Source organism: Dipodomys merriami, unplaced genomic scaffold, assembly GCF_024711535.1.
Source record: "Dipodomys merriami isolate MVZ:Mamm:240054 unplaced genomic scaffold, mDipMer1.0.p SCAF_9, whole genome shotgun sequence".
Taxonomy (NCBI): Eukaryota; Metazoa; Chordata; class Mammalia; order Rodentia; family Heteromyidae; genus Dipodomys; species Dipodomys merriami.
In genome coordinates this window covers 36,643,315-36,663,443 of record NW_027206512.1, presented here as the reverse complement: position 1 = coordinate 36,663,443, position 20,129 = coordinate 36,643,315, and the positions used below count along the sequence as shown (strand labels likewise).

The following is a 20,129-nucleotide window of genomic DNA, read 5'->3' as shown; positions in this document are numbered from 1 at the left end:
AAGCAACAAAGAAATAATCTTATAAATGCGTTAGAAACATATGCATGAAAGAAACGAAAACATTAAAATACATATTTAAGAGTTCATTTTCCTAACATCACATTATCTGACCTTTTCTGCTTGATTCATACCTATACTAGATATTGCAAATAAGGGAAACCATGGGACCTATGCTTCTTTGGGCCTGGCTTACTTCACTTAATATAATTTTTTCCAAGCCTTTCCATTTCCTAACAAATGGGGAAATGTCATTCTTTCTGATGGAGGCATAGAATTCCATTGTGTATATATACCACATTTTCTTGATCCATTCATCTACTGAGGGGCATCTGGGTTGGTTCCATATCTTAGCTATGGTAAATAATGCTGCAATAAACATAGTTGTGCTGGTAGCTTTAGTGTGGTCTTGTTTGTAAACATTTGGGTAAATGCCCAAAAGTGGGATTGCTGGATCATAGGGGAGATCTATGTGAAGTCTTTTGAGGAACCTCCATACTGCTTTCCAAAGTGGTTGAACAAGTTTACATTCCCACCAACAATGAAGTAAGGTTCCTTTCTGTCCACATCCCCTCCAGCATCTGTTGTTGTTAGAGTTCTTGATTTTTGCTGTAGAGTAGATTATTCTTGCCTAGCTTTTCCCCCTCAGAAACATTGCTCTTCCCTGGAGGCTCACCTTTGACCATCAGGAACCTTAGTTCTGTCCCCTACCTTGTCCAGCATAGAGTCCTCAGGATCCACAGTCCTGGACCTTCCACATTCTCTACATTTCCTTTAGGACTTTCTATGCATTCTTCTCCCCTGTGAGTTTTACAGAATAAATACTGGGTTCTATCAATGGTCAAATCATTCTTGTTTGGTGCTTCTCCCCTCTGTGGAAAGCTTCAGGGGAACTTTATTTTATTAATTATTATTATTATTATTAGTGGTGGTACTAAGGTTTTGAGTTGGGGTTTCATACTTGCTAGGCAGGTGCTCCATACCTCTAGTCCTTCCTCCTCCTCCTCCTCCTCCTCCTCCTCCTCCTCCTCCTCCTCCTCCTCCTCCTCTTCTTGTTATTATTATTAATATTTTTGTAGGTCATTTTTGTAGGCGCTGTCCCTCAGCTCTTCAGCTCAAGGCTAGTGCCCTACCACTTCAGCCACAGTGCCACTTCTGGTTTTCTGGTGGTTTATTGGAGATAAGAGTCTCACAGCCTTTCCTGCCTGGGCTGGCATTGAACTGCGATCCTCAGATCTCAGCCTCCTGAGTAGCTAGGATTACAGGCACCTGGCTGATTATTTTTGAAATAGGGTTTCACTTTTTTTGCCTGGATTTGATCCTTCTGTTAATCCTTCCTTCCATAGTTTGGATGACAAGTATGTACTACTATACCCATATTATTGCCTGAGATGAAGATCATATGAACATTTTTTTCCTGGCTGGTCTTGAACCAGAATCCTCTCAATCTCTGCTTCCTGAGTGGGTAGGAGTACAGGTGTGTTCCAGCAGTGCCTGACTTCTATTTTATTTTAATTAGTTATACATATATTATTTTTTAATTGAAAAGGTGATGAGCAAGGGGGTTACCGTTACATAAGTAAGGTAATGAGTACATTTGTTTTTAAGCATTGCTACCCAATCCCTCATTATCTCCCACTGACTCCTTCCCTAGTACTCTCTCCCCAAGTTGTAAGGTTCTTATCCCACATAGTGTCAAGTGAGAATTAGACACATATTTTGAGACAAGGTCGCACGATATAGTCCAGGCTGACCTCAAACTTCCTAAGTAACTTAACCTGGCCTCAAACTGGTGATCTTCCTGCCTCAGCCTCCTCAGTGCTAGTGCAAGAGAATTTCAAAGATAAATATTTCCCTTATCACAAGCTTCTCTTCCTTTGCCATAGGATTATTAGGTCATTTTGCTATTCTGATTGTTCAAAAAATTATGGATTGTTTAGATATGGAAATTTAGGAATTATACAGAGCCAGTCTTTCATTTGGTAACTAGACCCCAGGAAGTGAAGGACTTTGCCCAAAGCTATAGAATAAATCTGTGATAGACACACAGTTACAAAACAGTGGGACTCCAAACCAGTGCTCATACAACTGCGTCAGTCCCAGGGAAAAGCTGAATTGAGAGGCTGGTAGAATCCCAAATTTTCAACCCTAAGGGAACTTGAAGTCTATCTGGAATGAATCCTCCAAGCCCATCCTAGAGATGTTAAGCAGAAACTTCCTTTGGACCTGGAGTCTGAAACCTAAATGCAGTTACCTTAAACCTCATGCACTTGCCTGGTGAGTGTGAGTTCCAGGAACATACACAGACTTGAACTGCTTCATGAGATTCCGAGCTCCAGCAATATCTTGAAGAGAGGCAAAGAGTTCATCCACAGCGAGTTTGGATTGAGGAAACGTCAGGTTAATTGCAGAATCACAGCCTGAAACAATCCAGAAATATTTTCTTAGTTGAACAAATCCTTAAATTAAGTCTTCTCATGACAGCTTGGGCTCAATGTAACAGAGTTGGTAATTTCTTTAACCCTGTGTTTCCCTGGCTGTTCACCAACTGGGCTCTTTTAATCACTCCAAGCAATGAAACACAGCTGAGTGTAAATGTTTCTAGGCAGAAGTAGGACTTGGAATTGCCCAGGGTCACAGCCACTGGCTTTACTCCTAGACTGCAGATATTGCACAGAAAGCAAGCTCCTTAAGAGCTGTGATGGTCAGATTTTGGGTTCAAAATGTCCCTTGTACACTTAAACTTTTCTACATATGATGCCTCCCACAAGGGGTCCCTTGTGCATGGTTCTCAAGCCAATTTCAGGTTGTATTTAGTGGGTAGCAGGCACTATGTGGATAAAGGTTATAAAATAGGATGAGTTCTTTCCTGGGATAATACTAACCTTCCTCCTTCTCCTCCTCCTTCTTTTTGCCTGTCATGGGGCTTGAACTCAGGGTCTGGGCACTTTCTCTGAACTTCTTTGGCTGAAGGCTAGTGCCATAGTGCCACTTCAGGCTTTTTTCTGTTTATGTGGTACTGAGGAATTGAACCCAGGGCTTCATGCATGCTAGGCAAGCACTTTACCACTGAGCCACATTCCCAGCCCTAGTAACTTCTATAGTTACTGAATGTTCACCTCATGTAAGGAAGTACTTTAAGAAATTAATGCATATTAGCATATTTAATGTCTACAGAAAGCCAACATGGTAGGTGGGTTTCTGCAGATGAAGAAACAGAGCCATACAAAAGTAACTAAGCCATTCTGCGGTATTTTTTTTTTTTTTTTGGTACCAGTCCTAGGGCCTGAACTCTGGGCCTGAGCGCTATCCCTCAGCTCTTCACCTCAAGGCTAGCACTCTACCACTTGAGCCACAGTGCCACTTCTGGCTTTTTTTTTCTGCTTATGTGGTGCTGAGGAATCGAACCCAGGGCCTCATGCATGCAAGGCAAGCGCTCTACCACTGAGCCACCTTCCCAGCCCCATTCTGCGGTATTTTATGTGTGTTAACATCACACATATAAAGGAATCAGTAAAACACTTAGTTCATCTGCAAACCAAACTTTTAAAATCGAGAGTAGGGGAGCAGCCTTTTCTCCTGGGGAGGCTTGGGCCTGTCCCTGGGGCAGTGGTTACCCAGTGGGTGGCAGTTACCCCCAGGCCCTTCTCTTTGGCCACACAAGGTGTGAGGTTCCCCAGGCTGGCTGTCCAGCCTCCTCTGATTCTCAACTCTGGCAGATGCTGTATTCAGTTACTTCTAATAAGCCCTTGCCAGGCTGCTCCATTCAGCCAGCTTAGGAGATAACGGCATTTTGTAAGGGAACTCTTAAGTGTACAATTCCAGCCAGTTCTCATTGAAGCCACTTAGTTAAACAGATAATAAACCAGAAGTTGATCCTAGCCTTCAGCTACGTGTGGTCTGTGTACTTCATTTGCTTACCTTGTGATAAGGGAGGCCCCCAATCCTCTAGGGTGCCCCTGTATTCTTCTACAATGAGGGGATGACTCATGCTCCTGCAATTTTCTTTCTCTAGAGAGTTTGAGGACCAGAGAGTTTGGGGTCCAGTTACTCCTTGGAGTAGCCACACAGGGCTCCTGTGTCATGTCAGCCCTCTCTCCATTCCCTCTCACCCTTCTCCACTTACTCCAGGTCCTTTACCTCAGCAGAGGCCCTGAACCCTACAGGGACACATCTCCAGCCATGAAACTGTGCTAGCAGAGGGAAGGTTGGGATGCTGAAATGAAACCACAAGCCTCCCTTGTCGCCTCCAATGTCTTCTGTTGCATCTGGTTCTCTCAAACTTCAGGCTTGAAGCTTTCTAGTTCTTGTGGCGTCTTTTCACATAAACCTAGCTGGCACAAGTTTGGCCTTATCCCTTAGGTATTCAAGTAAATATTTTGTGTAAGAAGAGGCTGTCTTAGTCTGGATCAATTGAAGCAACCCTTATCTAAGGCCTTTGGCACACACTCACACAGATCAAACATAAAGTGTGTCACATGTGGCTGGATGTGCTGGAGAGCAGGGTGTGTGGCTCGAATACTATTCAAAATATCTCCTTATTTAAGAATATTATTTGTCCTCATAGCTTCAAAGACCACTCAGGTCCCTGAATCTGTTTAGGCAAAATAGGAAAATATATATGCATAGGTATGTATATATATGTGTGTGTGTGCGTGTGTGTGTAATATATATATATATATATATATATATATATATATATATATATATATATATATATATATAAAGCCTGGTAAAGAAGCTATTTTCTCATCTCATCCTCTCATCCTGCTGGCCTGAAGTTGGGCATACTCCACCCACTTTCTTGCTTGCACCCCTCTGCCTTTCAGAAACCCTTGGCAGCAGGGTGCCCACCTCCATGGGGCAGTCAAAGCAAAGTCTGCTCAGGCTCTGACATGGCCTGAGAAGGCAGAGCACCGGGAGGTCACGACCTCCATCATCCATCCAGCAGTCTGACATGGTCTTTTCTCTCTTTTGAAGTGATTGATTTTAAAGTGGAGTCTTCTCTCGGGGATCTCGTGCTTAGCCATTGAGAATAATACTAAACAAAATAAAAAATCGAGTAAGCCTTCGCAAGTGGTATCCCATCTGAAAGTTTTCAATGATGCAGATGGATATTTTATGTGTCAGGGTGGCTCCTGGTAAGTATATAACGAAAACTCTTCCTACATGTGCTGGGGCAGCCAGAAGGCTTTGAGAAAGTCATTTTATGAGGTGACCATGAAAATCTGATCTCATTATCACACTTCTCCATCCATCCATCCATCCATCCATCCATCCATCCATCCATCCATCCATTCATCCATTGATAGTTATTTGCAATCTGATTAAAATGAAAACATAAATGTGTTTCCCATTCACTAATACTTTTAAGTCTTTTCTTTGAGTATTGTCTGCTGGTTAGAGTTCTTTCTTTAATAAACTATGATGTACCTTGTACGATTTCTGACATAACATGTAGTTCATTTAAAGTGGAGATACCCAGAGCACAATCAGAGAGTGGAATTCTTTTAGATTTTTAATATTTGGGTTATTTTCTCATGCTTTTATAATTGCCTTGTTGGTACCTAATTCAAAAGTACCTTTTTAAATGACTTCTCTTTATTGAGTCTTTCAAAAGCAATCAATTAGGGTTGTCACTGATGACAGTGTTGTTAATGAATTTGTATTTTATCAGTATGTGAAAAGATTTAACTAAACTTTGCAATTTAGTAACTAGCACCACTGGGAAAAGCAGATTTGGTAACAAACATAGCAGACTCTTAGAAAGCTCACAACCCCATGGGGACAAGTAAATACAGAGGGTATATAGGGTGGTTTAGAATGTTAACTCAGTGTCACTGTATTTCTTTTTTTCTTTTTTTCTTTGGGTCCAGTCATGGGGCCTGAACTCTGGGCCTGGGCGCTGTCCCTCAGCTCTTCAGCTCAAGACTAGCGCTCTACCACTTGAGCCACAGTGCCACTTCCGGCTTTTTTCTTTTTGCTATGTGGTGCTGAGGAATCGAACCCAGGGCCTCAGGCATGCAAGGCAAGCACTCTACCACTGAGCCACCTTCCCAGCCCAAGTGTCACTGTATTTTACAGCAGGGTCACAGAACAGTATTCTGATGACTAGGGCATGCATGTGGAGGTTGGTTTAAAACACATGAATATACATCCACCTTTACTATTATAAATTTAAAAGTAAGTTTACATTTCTGAAGTCCCATATTTATGTTACACAAGTAGTTGAAGCTGGGTCATGAATCTCATGCTTACTGTGGTATTGTGATTTTTATTATTTATTTATTTATTTTTGTTGGTCGTGGGGCTTGAACTCTGGGCTTGGGTGCTGAGGCTTGAGCTCTTCAGCTCAAGGCTAGCATTCTACCACTTGAGCCACAGTTCCACTTCTGGTTTTCTGGTGGTTAATTAGAGATAAGAGTCTCTTGGACTTTCCTGCCTGGGCTGGCTTTAAACTGGGATCCTCAGATCTCAGCCTCCTGAGCAGCTAGGATTACATGCATGAGCCAACAGTGCCTGGCTTTTTAAGTTCTTCTAATATAAGAATAATCATAATGTGGATTACTACAGATCTTCATGTTTTATAGGCCACTTTCCCTCTTGGCTGTGGAGTCCTTGAGCTATCATCTGGCTGGTGCTCCTCAGCAGGTTTGGAGACATGGACACAACACTCAAAACACTTGGATGACTAAATGAAGCAGCCTAACAATACCTGAGCCAGGTATAAGCAAGGATCATAAAGAGATCATAAAAGCCCCAAGACATGTTGCTGCCTCAGAAGGCTGAGCACTTCTGGAAGGCCCTCAGTAAGTCTCCCTGGTAGCTCCTGGGCTTCCTTATCTCCCGCCTATGGATTCACTGAATCCTGCTCCACAACCCAGAGCCTACAGTTGTAGCTTAAGTGACAGTGAGGGAGTCAGAGACTCTGGATGATTCCTTGCTTCCTTTCTGGTCTCCAACTTACTGACTAGCTCATAGATTATATCTACCAAGTATTTCTGGAATGAATGAATGAATGAATGGGAAAATTAGGGGGAAAAAAGTCAAATCAGACCAAACAGACTATAAAGCAATGGCACTGATTTTCTTAGCAGATGATAAACTACCTCTGCAGGAAATTTCAAACAAAGAGCTTCCAGCTTGCGTTGAGCAATTGCAGCTACAAGGAGAAGTGGATCAACTCCCAAAAAGGGTCCTGGAGAAGAGCAACTTCAACTGGCTGATAAACATGCTTGTCTGTTTGACACCCAAAACTAAACTACATACATTTTAAGTATGTGTACATGTGTGACAAAGCTGTTTTAAAAATACAAGAGAATATTAAATACAAACTATAGGGCAGTGGCCACTTCTGAATAGGATGATTACATCTGGTGGGGAGGAAGGTAAGAAAGGACATGTGATAGGGTGGTGATCCCATGGGTATTTATTATATAATTTGTGCTTTCTAATATGCATACACACATATATATATCACATGACCTTTCATCTAATATCTGTTATCATGTTTAAAAGTAGAACCCAAACCAGTTCCACTATCTAAACCTCCAGCAAACCCAGCTTTTAAAAACAGCTGATCAAAGAAACAAATGACAGCTAAAATATATTAATATTAGGCAGGTCTAGGATGTGTGGTGGACGTGTAATAGAGAATCCTGGAGGAAGGACAGCCAGCAAGACTATGCTTCAGGACTTTCCCCTAAGATGCCCCTGGGAAATCTCCCCAAAGTGTCTCTTCTATGGCCATAGCTGTAGGAAATCCATTTCTTTATCTTATGATATTATGGGTTTAAGTAAGAGAAGAGAAGCATTCAGAAATTTAAACCATGTGATTCTGTGTTATAGTTATAACTTCACATGCTGGTTATGTTGTCTATTAAATCAAAGTAAATACACTGTAGACAGAAAGTTCTCAAAATTCACCATTCAAAGGAACTGAAATACAACAATGTCTGAGGCCCTCCCTCCTCTTCTTTCCTTTCCTTCCTTCTTTTCTTCTTTCCTTTCTTCCTTCCTACCTTCCTTCCTTCCAGCAGTACTGGGATTTAAAATTTGAACCCAGAGCCTCACACTTACTCACCTGGTGCTCTAACACTTGAGCCCCACTTCCAGCCTGCAATTTTCTCATTCTTTTTGAGGGAGTCTCACAATCGTGTTTGCCCAGACTGGCTTTAAACCACAATCTCCAGACATTAGCCTGCTGAGTAGCTAGGGTTATAAGCACAAATCACCAGTGCCCAGCAAGACTATTTCTTTATGAAGGATTGGATTTTTAATCAGATACATGATCATTTATTACCAGGCTATCATTATGGTTGAAAGAGATTTCTTTCATATCATTTTTACTTTGGGCACTTTTCCCAGCCATGAAACCTGCCCAAAGTGGGGGAATACCCACAGAGTCGCTTAACACCGGGCTGGAGACGAGGGCGCAGTGCTGGAGACCAGGGCTCAGTGCGCAAACCACGCCATCCTCAAGGCAGCTGGCAAGGAGCTCAGAATGCCTTCCTGGAAGTGCAGGCCAAAAGAGTCCTTTGTTCAGAATTGCCTAGGATCCACTGTTTCTACGCCCCTCAAAGTCTCAGCCTAGGTACAGAGTGTCTCCAGTTCTAACAATACTACCAAAAGTCAGTATTTCTTTTTTTAAGGAGATAAGGTTGTGCATTCGTTTATAAAAATGCTGATGAGAGATGAGCACCATTGTATCACACCTATAAATCTAGCTACTCAGGAGGCTGAGAACTGAGGATTGTAGTTTGAAGCTACCTATGGTAATAAAGTCTTTATCTCCAAATAAGTACCGAAAGTCCAGAATTGGAGATGTGGCTCAAGGGGTAGAGTACAAGCCTTGAGTAAAAAAGCTCAGGAACAGTTCCCAGGCCCAGAGTTCAAACCCCAGGACTAGCACACACACACACACAAACACACACACACACACACACACACACACACACACACACACACACACACACTCTCTGAAACTGAAGAAAAGAGTGCTGTCATTTCTGGCTATGCTTCCAAGAAATCCTTCCTTACATAGTTACAGTGACTACTTTCCTCAGAGTTATGCTTGTCTGCTAATTACACAAACCTATGATATGGTTAATTGTCAATGAGGAGAAAAGCATGAAATCAGAAGCTCAAATCATGGCATATTTAAGTCTTTTAAATGACCTCTCCTGGCCCCCCTAGCCTCTTGTTAGCAGTTATTTAAAAGCTTTCCTTTAAAAACTTTCTTTAAAGTCTCCTTTTCTATTCTGTTTCTTGGGCCCAGGCTTTCTGAGCTTGTTATGAGGACATTCAGTAAGCCCAAGGGGCATCTAGTGTCTTTCTCCCCACTTTGGGGGGAAGGTGAGGTGGGATCATTTTCTGATCTATTTGAGTAAAAGGAAAGAATGGAAGAGAAGCTTATTGGCCTTAGATTTCTTTCATCCCTTTTGTTTCGGAAAAGAATAGAAGAGCAAGTGGCATTTATTTTTCGTCCAGTAGCAGACAGGTCAAATGCACCCAGCCGCCTTTCCCCCACACGTGCACAAATCACTCTGTGCCTCACTCTAAGGTCCCCACACCTGTTGCTGTAAATCTCCATTGACCCCATGGAGGGGGAGCTGGCACTCATAGATCTGAAACCGAAGCTCTCACTAAATGAAGCCTCTTATCTTTGTCTTTCTGTATTTTCTTTTGGAAGCGGCATGGATTGGGGTATAGGTTAGCCATGCCGGCTGGAGAGATGGGCTGTTGTCCAGAAAGGACTGGCAAGGGGCCTAAGCAAGGCAGAGAAGGGTAAAAATAGTGCCTTTCTCCTCATCATTTAAGGGTGAAGGAGTCTCAGGGTGGAGCCCAGAGCAAGTGCAGGGGCAGCAGCAAAGCGGACAGACCCATGCCTCTCCTCTGCAAGCCAGGGCTCCAAGTGCATTGCCTCGGTCACTGTTCAGTGGGAGTCAGGCTGTGGAAGGGGCTGGATGGAGGGAAGCTCCTGAGCCCAGTACTGAAAGAGCTCTCTGGGGTGGAGGGCCTTAAGATGAATGCTGGTGTGTCTACACAGCCACTTAGATTCTACATGTACAAAAAGAAAAAAAAGAATGATCACTAACATGCAGCTAGTCTTTCACTTACTTCTGCCCAGGGCCATTTTAAGTAGACTAGTTTCAGGGGATAGTTATCCTCGGTGCCCTCCTTGTCAAGAAGGGTCACTTTGAGGGGGTGGGGCAGGCTTCTTCCCGCCTGTAGGACAGGAATGGGCGGGGCTAAAGGATAATGTGGGGGAGGGGCGGCCAGTTCAGAGATTTAAAGACAGAAGACACCCCGGCAGCTGAAAAGAGTGGGGGAGTTAGTTTAGAAATAAAGACTCTAGAATGGTTGGAATTCCTCTGGGGCTTCCACTAAGGAGAGAGAAAACAAGCCAGATGGGCCAGGTGGACAGCTCTTACATTCTCTACACACAGAAGCCCACAACTGCCTTCATTTCTGGGCAGAGTGCTTGCCTACCTCCCAGTATAAACACTGCCTAGAGCTGGTGTGATCTGTCCCCAGCTTGCCACAACAGTTCCACTGAGAGCTAATTAACCCAATGAGTCTCAGGTCTGTAATACGTTTTGCACCTCATGCAGGCCAGGCACCCAGGAGGTGGTCAATAAATACAATATGGATGTATGGGTCATTATACTGGGGGGAAGAAGAAAGTCAAAAACAAAAAATCCTCCATGGAAATTTCTAGCTGTGGTTTCAGGGCTCCGCATTTCCAGAGGCAATGCCCCACGCTCTGTAAGATATGAGAAGCCTACGGGCTTCCTACTCCTACTTAAGTAAAACGCTCTAGAAGCTGCAGCAACTGGAAATGCAAGACACTCAGCATGCTCTGAGTGCTCTGAGCACTGACTGGGCCAGCTGGCTGTGGGTCAGCACAACTGTGTCATCTCTCAAGGTCAAAGAATGTTTCTTAAGAAAGGGCTGGAGTCAGATCAGTGGTACATGCCTGTAATCCAGCATTTGGAGACTGAAGCAGGATCATGAATTTTCAGGGTAGCCTAAGCTACATAGTGAGACTGTATTCAAACAAACAAAAATAGGGCTGGTAGAGCACTTGTGTCAAACCCCTGTACTGAAAACAAACAATAAGAACAACAAAAATAAAAATAAAACCACACACACACAAATGAAAGGTCTAAGAGATGTATATAGATATAACTTCTGAAGATGTTCATAGTCATCTTGTTTATGATAATGAAAATTGGAACCAGCTAAGTATCTACCAACAAGAGGATAAAAATGAATGTGTTTAATTTATTTTTGATTAAAAGAGTGGTAAGAAGCCAGGTGCCAGTGGCTCATGCCTGTAATCCTAGCTATTCAGGAAGCTGAGATCTGAGGATTGCAGTTCAAAGCCAGCTTGGGCAGAAAAGTTCATGAAACTCTTATCTCCAATAAACCAACAGAAAACTGGAAGTGGCATTGTAGCTCAAATGGTAGAGCACTAGCCATGAGTTGAAGAGCTGAAGGACAGAGCCCAGGCCCAGAGTTCAAGCCCCATGACCAAAAAAAAAAGAGTGGCAAGAGTAGTTGCTGAGCAGTTGTAGAGAGCTGCGTGCAGCCGCACCTTAAAGATGGGGCCGGCTTCCGCCCTCCACCTTCCCGATGGCGAGCGCTCTCTGTGGTAAACAACTCCTTATATGGCTAAGGCAAAGAATCTGGCTTGCTTTCGCGCACCTGAGCCTATTGGTGGTTCCCACGTGGCGTATCAGGGTTGGCTACCCAGCGGGTACTTAAGGCTGTGTGGGATTCTCCCCGGGGTCAGAAGATTGCTCAAAGGTCCTGAATAAACTGCTGAGAGAAGAGCTCAGTGTTGCGTCTTCCTTGCTGGTCGAGGTGGTCGTGACAAGCAGTATGTATAGAAGATACACTAGACAGTATACATATGAATGCATGAATGTATGCAAATACACACTGTTCACAATTATTCCTCTAGAACATCACTGGCCAACAAGACTTCCTGCAACAATGGGAATATTTTATATCTGTACTGCCTAATATGGTAGTTAAAATGGCTATTGAGCACTTGAAATGTGGCCAGTATGACTGATCTCAATTTAAAAAAATTTTTGTGTGTGCCAATTGTGTTACTCTTGCTTAGCGTTTATGCTCAAGGCTGGTGTGCAACTATTTGTGTCATACCTGCACTTCTGGCTTTTATGATGGTTAACTGAAGATAAGAGTATCTTAGATTTATCTGCCCAGCTGGCTTCAAAGTGTAATCCTCAGATCTCAGCCTCCTAGGTGGCTAGAATTACAGGTGTGAGCCACTGGTGCTCAGTTCAATTTTAAATTTAATGAATAGAAATGGCCACATGTGGCTAGTAGACTCTGTCCAGCATGGCATAGAAGTAGACTATAACCCTAGTGGGGACAAAGATCTTTGTCCCTTGTGCATGGCAAATGTAAGTGTTTAATAAATAGCTATTGAATGAAAGAATTTCCTCTTAAGGGCTATTATGTCTGGAATCATGGAAGACTTCTACTTTATGTACTCTGTTCCATTTTGATTTTTCATAAGCATATAATTTATGCACAGGAAACAAAAAGACTTTTAAATTATGAAAATATACAATACATCAATTTCATTTTTTCCTTTCTCTCCTGGGTGCCCAAAGTATGGCTTGCTTTGGGTGGTGGACAGAAAGGCTGTTCCCTGGGAAGTGGGTAGTTTACTCCTAAGTATCTGGACTAATTTTCTCCAAGTGAATATCCTAGATGCCACTGAACCTCAGCCCCTCATCCCTGCTACCTGGCAGAAGTAAGGTAGTGAAAAGTTCATTTGCAGGCCTCAGGCTTTCTATAACTCCTAGAGAGGTCAACAGCAGAATCTCAGCTTGGGGGGGGGGGCGCGGGTAAGGTAGAAAACCTAACAGAAAATACTGTCTGTGTCGTTAGAAGGTGGGGCTAGGCACATTCTTCTTGGTTATTTGCAGGGTCAGCACAGTCCTGATTTATCACCTTGCATCTTAGTAGTCAGGTCCTAGGATACCTTTTCTCATCCCTGTGTAACTGTCAAGTCTGTCTGCTCATCTGAGTCCCACCCATCTTCCCTCAGTCCCCTCCCCAAGCCTTGGTGAATGCTACTGCCTGACCTCCAGTGTCAGGCCAGTGCCTCCAGCTCTTTCCTGTCTGCTCTTCTTCAAGTCTAGAGCTACAAGTTGGCTGATGAGCACCACTCTGCTGCCTCCCACAGCCTGTGGACCCTGTGTTGGCTACATCCATGTGTCTTAAACCTTGGTCTTTCCACCAATGTTTATGTACTGTCTGTTCTGATATTCACACAGCAGTTTTTCTATAAGCTGACTGTGAACCAGCTCATTTATTGATTGTAAACTGATCTACTGATCTTTTTCCTTTCAGTTCATATCTATTGAGTGATAAATGTGCCAGGCACTAGAGGTAGTGTGCATATGCATAGAGCCTGTATTACAGGAAAGGGAAAGAGAAATATATTTATATATATATATATATATTTACATATTAACATATAGATCATACTATGTTACTAGAAACAAGTAAGTTTCCAAATGAAAAATGGAGCAGAATTTTTTTTCTGGTGCTGGTCCTGGGGCTTGAACTCAGGACCTGGGTGCTGTCCCTGAGCTAGAGCTCTCATTCCAGCTTTTTTTTTTTTTTTTTTTTGGTAAATAATTGGAGATAAGAGTCTCATGACTTTTCTGCCCAGGCTGGCTTTGAACAGTATTCCTCAGACCCTCCATTGTAAGTAGGATTAAAGGCATGAGCCATGGGCACCCAGCTAGAAAACATTTGTTATAGGCTCAAAAGAGCCTCTTGGACAAGCTGCATTTTATCAGACTGTTTTCAAGTGGATAAGCAAACATTGCAGGTACCTAGGAAAAAGCTTCTAGGCAGAATGGTAACATGTGCAAAGGCCCTGAAACATGAAAATCTTAGGGTTTCCAAGACAACCATAGACAAGTGGCTGGTCTAGAGGGAAGGGACCCACAGTTAGAGAGAGGCGGGGGGGGGGGGCAGTAAACAGGACTAGAGGGAAGGGACCCATGGTTACAGAGAGGGGGGAGAAGGAGTAAACAGGACTAGAGGGAAGGGACTCATGGTTACAGAGAGGTAGGCGGGAGGGAGTAAACCACTGGTAAGGACTAGATGGCAAAGGATCCTCAAAGCCCGATGCCTTCTTGTGCTGAGCAGTGGGGTGTGTGGGATATGGGGCCAGGAAAGTAGCAGGCCACCTGGAGTGGCTGCTGAAACAGGGCAGTACATGAGCTCTGGAATTTTACACATCCAAACATTTCTGTGTCTCCTTGTCCCTTCCTGACAGTAGGATTACAATGAAACTCAATGGAGTAAAATAACACAACCATCCAAATTGCCCTGGGAGGAAGCTGGCATGTTAGCTTGGCATCAATACCAGCCATTTCTGTGAGAGACTCATATTGTAATGCCAGAGGGTGTGGTGGGCGGAGGGGAAATTAGAGAGGCCTCTGATTCACATCTCTGGTAGTATTTGTTTAAGAGGGAGATGGTGAGGGGAAACCCTTAGCCAGTAAGGTGAGAGGCTGGCAGGACTGAGAATCCAAGGTTCATCAGGTAGCTTTAAGAGCAGGAAGGGCCCTTATTACTCAGAGAGGAACTAGGGATTAAGGTGCCTTTTACATTTCACCAGATCTGGTTTATGTGCTGATTCACTCAGCAAATATTGACTGAGTCCCTGCTGTGGCCACTGTTGAGGGCATGGTATAGAATAGCAAACATGCATTAAAGTTGTTTCCTACATCCCTGTCCTTTGCTTTCCCCCATGGTGGCTAGAGATGATGTTAACATCAGCATTTATTGAGTGCTTCTGGGTACCAGGTTGCTAGTCTAGGTTCTTTCCCTTATTGTTCAGAACTTCTCTAGGAAGAGGGGGATCTTATCATCTATATTCCATATATGAGGAAAATAAGGCACAGAGAGGTCAAGTAACTTGCCCCAAACCCCACAGCCAATTCATGGCAAAACCATTATTGGAAGCTGGACAGTTTAGACCCAGGTTCTTGAATGTTATGTTTTTACCAGAAATCAACAAACATCTGAAGGATTATGAAAACCTGAGCAGCATAAACACTGTAAAACAGTTCAAATGTAAACAAATACCTGGGAGAAGGATCAGTCTAAGTTTTGACAAGTGCAATTTATGGGTTATTTAGGAGGATGTCCACATTTTTATTACATACGGATGCTACAGCTCAGCCGTAAGACACTAACCAGCACAGCTTTAGGCTGCAATAAAGTACTGGAGGCTAACACCAAACACTCCCTGACCTGAAAGACATTTGTTCCTTCCAGAAGGCTAATGGTCACCAGAACAATATCACTGGGTGTGTTCATTTGCTCAGTCATCATTACTCTCAATCTTGGTGAAAGTAACTTCCTGAGATTTTATCATAAGAAATAAGATTTCACTCCCAAGTCTACTCTGCTTCTATACTGTTGGGGCAGCCATTATTGTTCAATAGCATTCCAGGTCTCTTTTCCAGGTATGATGGACTAAGGCAGGACACTAGGGCTGGGCAGTAAAATGCTAGTGGTAGTGGCAGATGCTGTTTCCAAATGGCATCAGAAGCTGGTGTACACATTACCACTTCCTTTTGCTCTGTGATCAAGAAAGCCAGGAGGCTTTGTCTGCCTGGCAGAGCCTCACAGTTCTGATGGAGACACAGAGCCTAGAGAAGACACCGGTCACAGTTATTATAAACTACAATCCACCTCCATATCAGAGCTCTGCATCTACAGACTCAAACGGCCATACATAGAAAAATTGCGTCTGTATTGAAATGTACAGACTACTTTTTCTAAACTATATATACAACTATCTATACAACACCAACTATCTATACAACATTTACATTGGCTGAGGCATCACAAAAAACTAGAGAAGATTTAACATATGCGAGCAGATGTGTAGGTTATTTGAAAATGCTTTACCATTTGTAATGGATTTACTTGGGCATTTGAGGATTTGACTGTCTGTAGATGTACTGGAACCAGTCCCTGATGAATACTGAGAGATGACTGTATGGAGATTTGTTGTTTGTCTGTTATTAACTCATCTTAACTGATATAAATATCAACCTTTTAAGATCTAAGTGAAAAACAAGAAAATAATCTACAGAGCCACTTCTAAAAGAAATGAAAGCATATAATAACTGCCAATTGCTATATTTTAGATATATTTGTTATTCACATCCCATCTTCTTGGCAACAGGATGAAAGAAGTAGATATTATTTCCATACAGAAGGAAGACGACTCAGCCAAAGCTGCACAGATAGCAAGGGTCAGGAGTTTCAAATCCAAGTCAATGTAAATCTTCTGGTTATTTCAGGCTATTATTATTATTATTAATCTTATTTTATTTTGTCAGTCATGGAACTTGAAGTCGGGACCGAGGGACTGTCCTTGAGGTTTTGTGCTCAAGGCTATCATTCTACTACTTTGAGCCACAGCTCCACTTCCAGTTTTTTGGTGGTTGATTGGTGATAAGAATCTCAGACTTTCCTGCCCAAGCTAGCTTTGAACTGTGATCCTCAGATCTCAGCCCCTTGAGTAGCTAGGATTACAGGCGTGAGCCACCAGCACCCAGTTATTATGTCAGGCTACTTATAAAAAGCATGTGAAACTAGATTGACTCTATAGGCCAAACACAGAAACCCAGGTGGGAGGGGCATCCCAGCAAGCAGGCATTTACCAAATGTGTACCATGTGGCTTCTCTCAGGTAAGTTACCAAGTAAACAAGACAACTGGTGGTAAGCTAATAGTGTTGTGTAGGCTTCAGTGGGCAAAGTGGCGAGGGAAGATCATTAGCTAGGGTAGGGATGCCGTAACACAGAGTATATTCAAAGTAAGGGAGGGGGAGAAAAGGAAAAGGCAATAGAGAAGGAAAAGCTGGGAAAGCAGTGAGGAGTAATGTGGTGCATGCGGGTATGAGCTGATAACATCAAAGCCACCCTCAAGAGTGGCAGCTTGCAGCCCAGCTGGCTTAGGTAACTAAAGCAGGGAACCCACATTCCCCGGGGGCAGCTGCACTCAACCCAGGAGGAGAATGGCTCAGGCTGGTTCCAATTACATGATGACATAATCCAAGTAAGGAGAATCCTTCCCCTTCGCAAATGAAGAAATAATGACAGTCATGAGTAGTAATGGCTCACAGAAGGGACTGCTAGGCCATAATCCACGCTCAAGAATCCAAGCAGAGAAACTCCACATTGGACATTAAAGGCACAGTCCTCATTTTGACAATTGTAGAAAGGCCAGATTCAAGGATAAACTAAAGGGACTCTTGTAACTTGGAGATCTTGATTTCATCTAGGGAAAAGGTAATAGCTAAAATGACAAGAAATGTGAGACATTCATCCTGGGAGCTCAGGTGTCAGGTGTGCCTGGAGGTTGGTGGTGGGGAAGGTGTCCTAATGCTGTGGCATTGAACAGAGGAGCTTCCTGTGGTCAGTGTTGTGGGGCACGTGGGCAGCAAAGAGCGCTGAGAGGGAGTTGAGTGGGCAGAGCCCGATTTGTTTACATTTAGTGCATAAACATAGAAGCTTTGGTGCATGATAGGGTGTGACCTTTACAGTGATTGGTTGGTTCCTTTTCTTCCCCATGCCACCCGGCCTCTTTTAAAAAGTGCTTGCTGTGTGTTAATAAATGAGTTCCTGTCCCCGCTGCCGTCCGATTGTCTCCTGGGCTAGGGGAGGCTGGAGAACGGGCAGCGGCACACTTACCCGAAGACCCGACGGTGTAAGGAGGGAAAAGCCAAACTGAGAGAAGGCAGGGGAAGGAGGGGTATTTTGAGGGTAAAAGGAGCCTGTACCCCTCCAGTACCACTGTACTGAGCATGTTCTGCTGAGGGGGCAGGGACTGGAGGGAGGCTCAGGCATGCGCTTCTCTGCCAGAAATGTCCTCCTGCCTTCTGTGACTGGTAAACTTTCCTTTTCCTTCCTATGCAGTTCAGCTGTCACTTGCCCTTGGGTAGCAGCTTTGTAGCCTTGGTGCTGAGACTCTATTTACAAGCCCATGAAAGGCACTGTTGGCTCCTGGCACTTTCGCTGGGAATAAGGAATCACCTCGCTCCCTTGCCATGGTTTGGATGTGGTTGAAGTACATCCTGCAGAGATCTGTATGTGGGAGGCTTAGTCCCAGTGTGGCAACGCTGGTCTGTGGCGGAGTCTTTAAGGAGTGGATCCTGGAGGAAGGTAGTCAGGAAACTGGACACATTACCCTAAGAAAGATAAATGCTAGTCCCTTGGAATGAGCAAGACTAAGCCCTCTGTCCCCATGTGATCACTCTTGTGATCCTGTCTTTGTGTACCGTCTGGCCATGAAGCCCTAACCAGAACTAGCCCTGTGTTCTCACACTTCTAAGTTGTGAATACCTAACCCTTGTTCTTTGGTCATTTCCCAGCAGGAGGTATTTTGTTATAGCAATGGAAGATGGACTAAAACATTAGCTTCAGAATGCCACTTTCTGTTGGCTGAAGTAATTCAACATGTATTTTTGGAGTCCCTGCAAGCATCAGGTAGATTCCAGATATGTAGCAGTGCACAAGACAGTGTTCTTGCATCACATTCTAGTTATGGAGACAGTGAAGTAAATGTCAGGATGTAATAAGTGATATGAATAAAAACAAAGCAGGGTACGGCCAGTAGAACAGATGGCTTTCCTGCCCTTTTCAGCATCTTTGGGCTGGTCTTTTTGTACAGCAAGGCTGGAAAACTAAAGACTCTATTTATTGGCTATCTGGCTCAAGAGCCTAGGTGGTTCCCCATTTAAATCTCAAAGATCACAGGAATACCATGCTAGGTCATTATTCCATCATCTTAAACCTGTCCCCACCCTCAGACAGAGAGCTTCTAGAAGCTGGACACACTCTGGTTCAATTTCTGGCAGCACACGAAAAGCACACACCAAATTTTTGTTGAACAAGTAAGTGGTCCCATCTGAAAGAGAGGCTTGCCCTGATATGGGTGAGAGGCAGTCACAAAATTAGGATATGAGCACAAAGTGCCCACTGTATGGTGAGTGCCAGGATGCCCTCACCAAGCAGTCACTAAAGAGAAGCCACCCCTAGCTCCTCCATTCAGAGCCTCGTGTTTGCCAAGTAGGCACTCTACTATTTGAGTCATGCCAGCAGCTTTCCACCTTTTTGTGCCAGTCCTGGGGTTTGAACTCAGGGCCTCTGAACTTTTCCTCTAAAGGCTAGTGCTCTACCACTTGATCTACAGGCTCCACTTCTGGCTTTTTCCTGGTTAATTGGGGATAAGTCTTACAGTCTTTCCTGCCTGGGCTGGCTTCAAACTAAGAGCCTCAGATCTCAGCCTCTTGTGTAGCTAGTAGTACAGACATAAGTACTAACACCTAGCCTCTCATTCCTTTTTGCACTGTTATTTTCGAGGTAGAGTTTCTCTTTATGCCTGGCTGGCCTGGGTTTCAATCCTGCGACTTGTGCTTCCTCATGTTTCTGGGGTTGGCAGGAATGCACTCACTACATTCCTAGTTGGTTGGGATGGAGTCTCAAAAGCTTTCATGCCTGTGGTGGCCTTGAACAATGATCCCACAATTTCTGCCTCCCAAATAGCTAGGATTACATGCTTTAGCAACAGTGACTGGGCTTGCTGTGAACATTTTGATATGAGAACATTCCTCATCAAATAGAACTTGCCTGTACAGTTCAAAGATAGCTAAGAATAGAATCTATATAAAGCTACATTGCAAGAGAAAAGTGAGGATAAAAAGCATTATGCAGAAGGCTATTTGGCATTATTTGAATATGGCATTACCCTGCTGTTAGGAAGGAAATGCCACAAAATACTTACAATAAGGAACAAAGTGGAAACAGCTGTGTTAGTATGTGACTGTCCCAGGGTCTGGCTGCAGCCCCCCGCCTTGCACTTGGGCACTAGTGGACATGGGACAGGGCCCTGTTCACATTCAAGAAATCCCTTAGTAACTAATTCATGGCTTAAAAAATTCTTGTTGAACTCAGGCATTGGGCTTATGTTAGGATGTGTTTTGCTGTATTTCAGAATGGAGAATGCCTGAGAGTGGGCCGTTTACAAAGAGCACAAACTTCTTCAGACCTC

General features: G+C 43.6%; 1 protein-coding gene across 2 annotated transcripts in view; it reads right to left on the bottom strand.

Annotated features, from left to right (window-relative positions):
• Positions 1–20,129, bottom strand: part of Scfd2 (sec1 family domain containing 2) — a 311,750-nt gene that overhangs the window by 32,889 nt on the left and 258,732 nt on the right. For both annotated transcript variants that reach the window (XM_070012469.1, XM_070012470.1), the window contains exon 6: positions 2,272–2,417. In XM_070012469.1, coding sequence (XP_069868570.1) covers positions 2,272–2,417 — 146 coding nt within the window. The remainder of the gene's footprint in view (positions 1–2,271; positions 2,418–20,129) is intronic.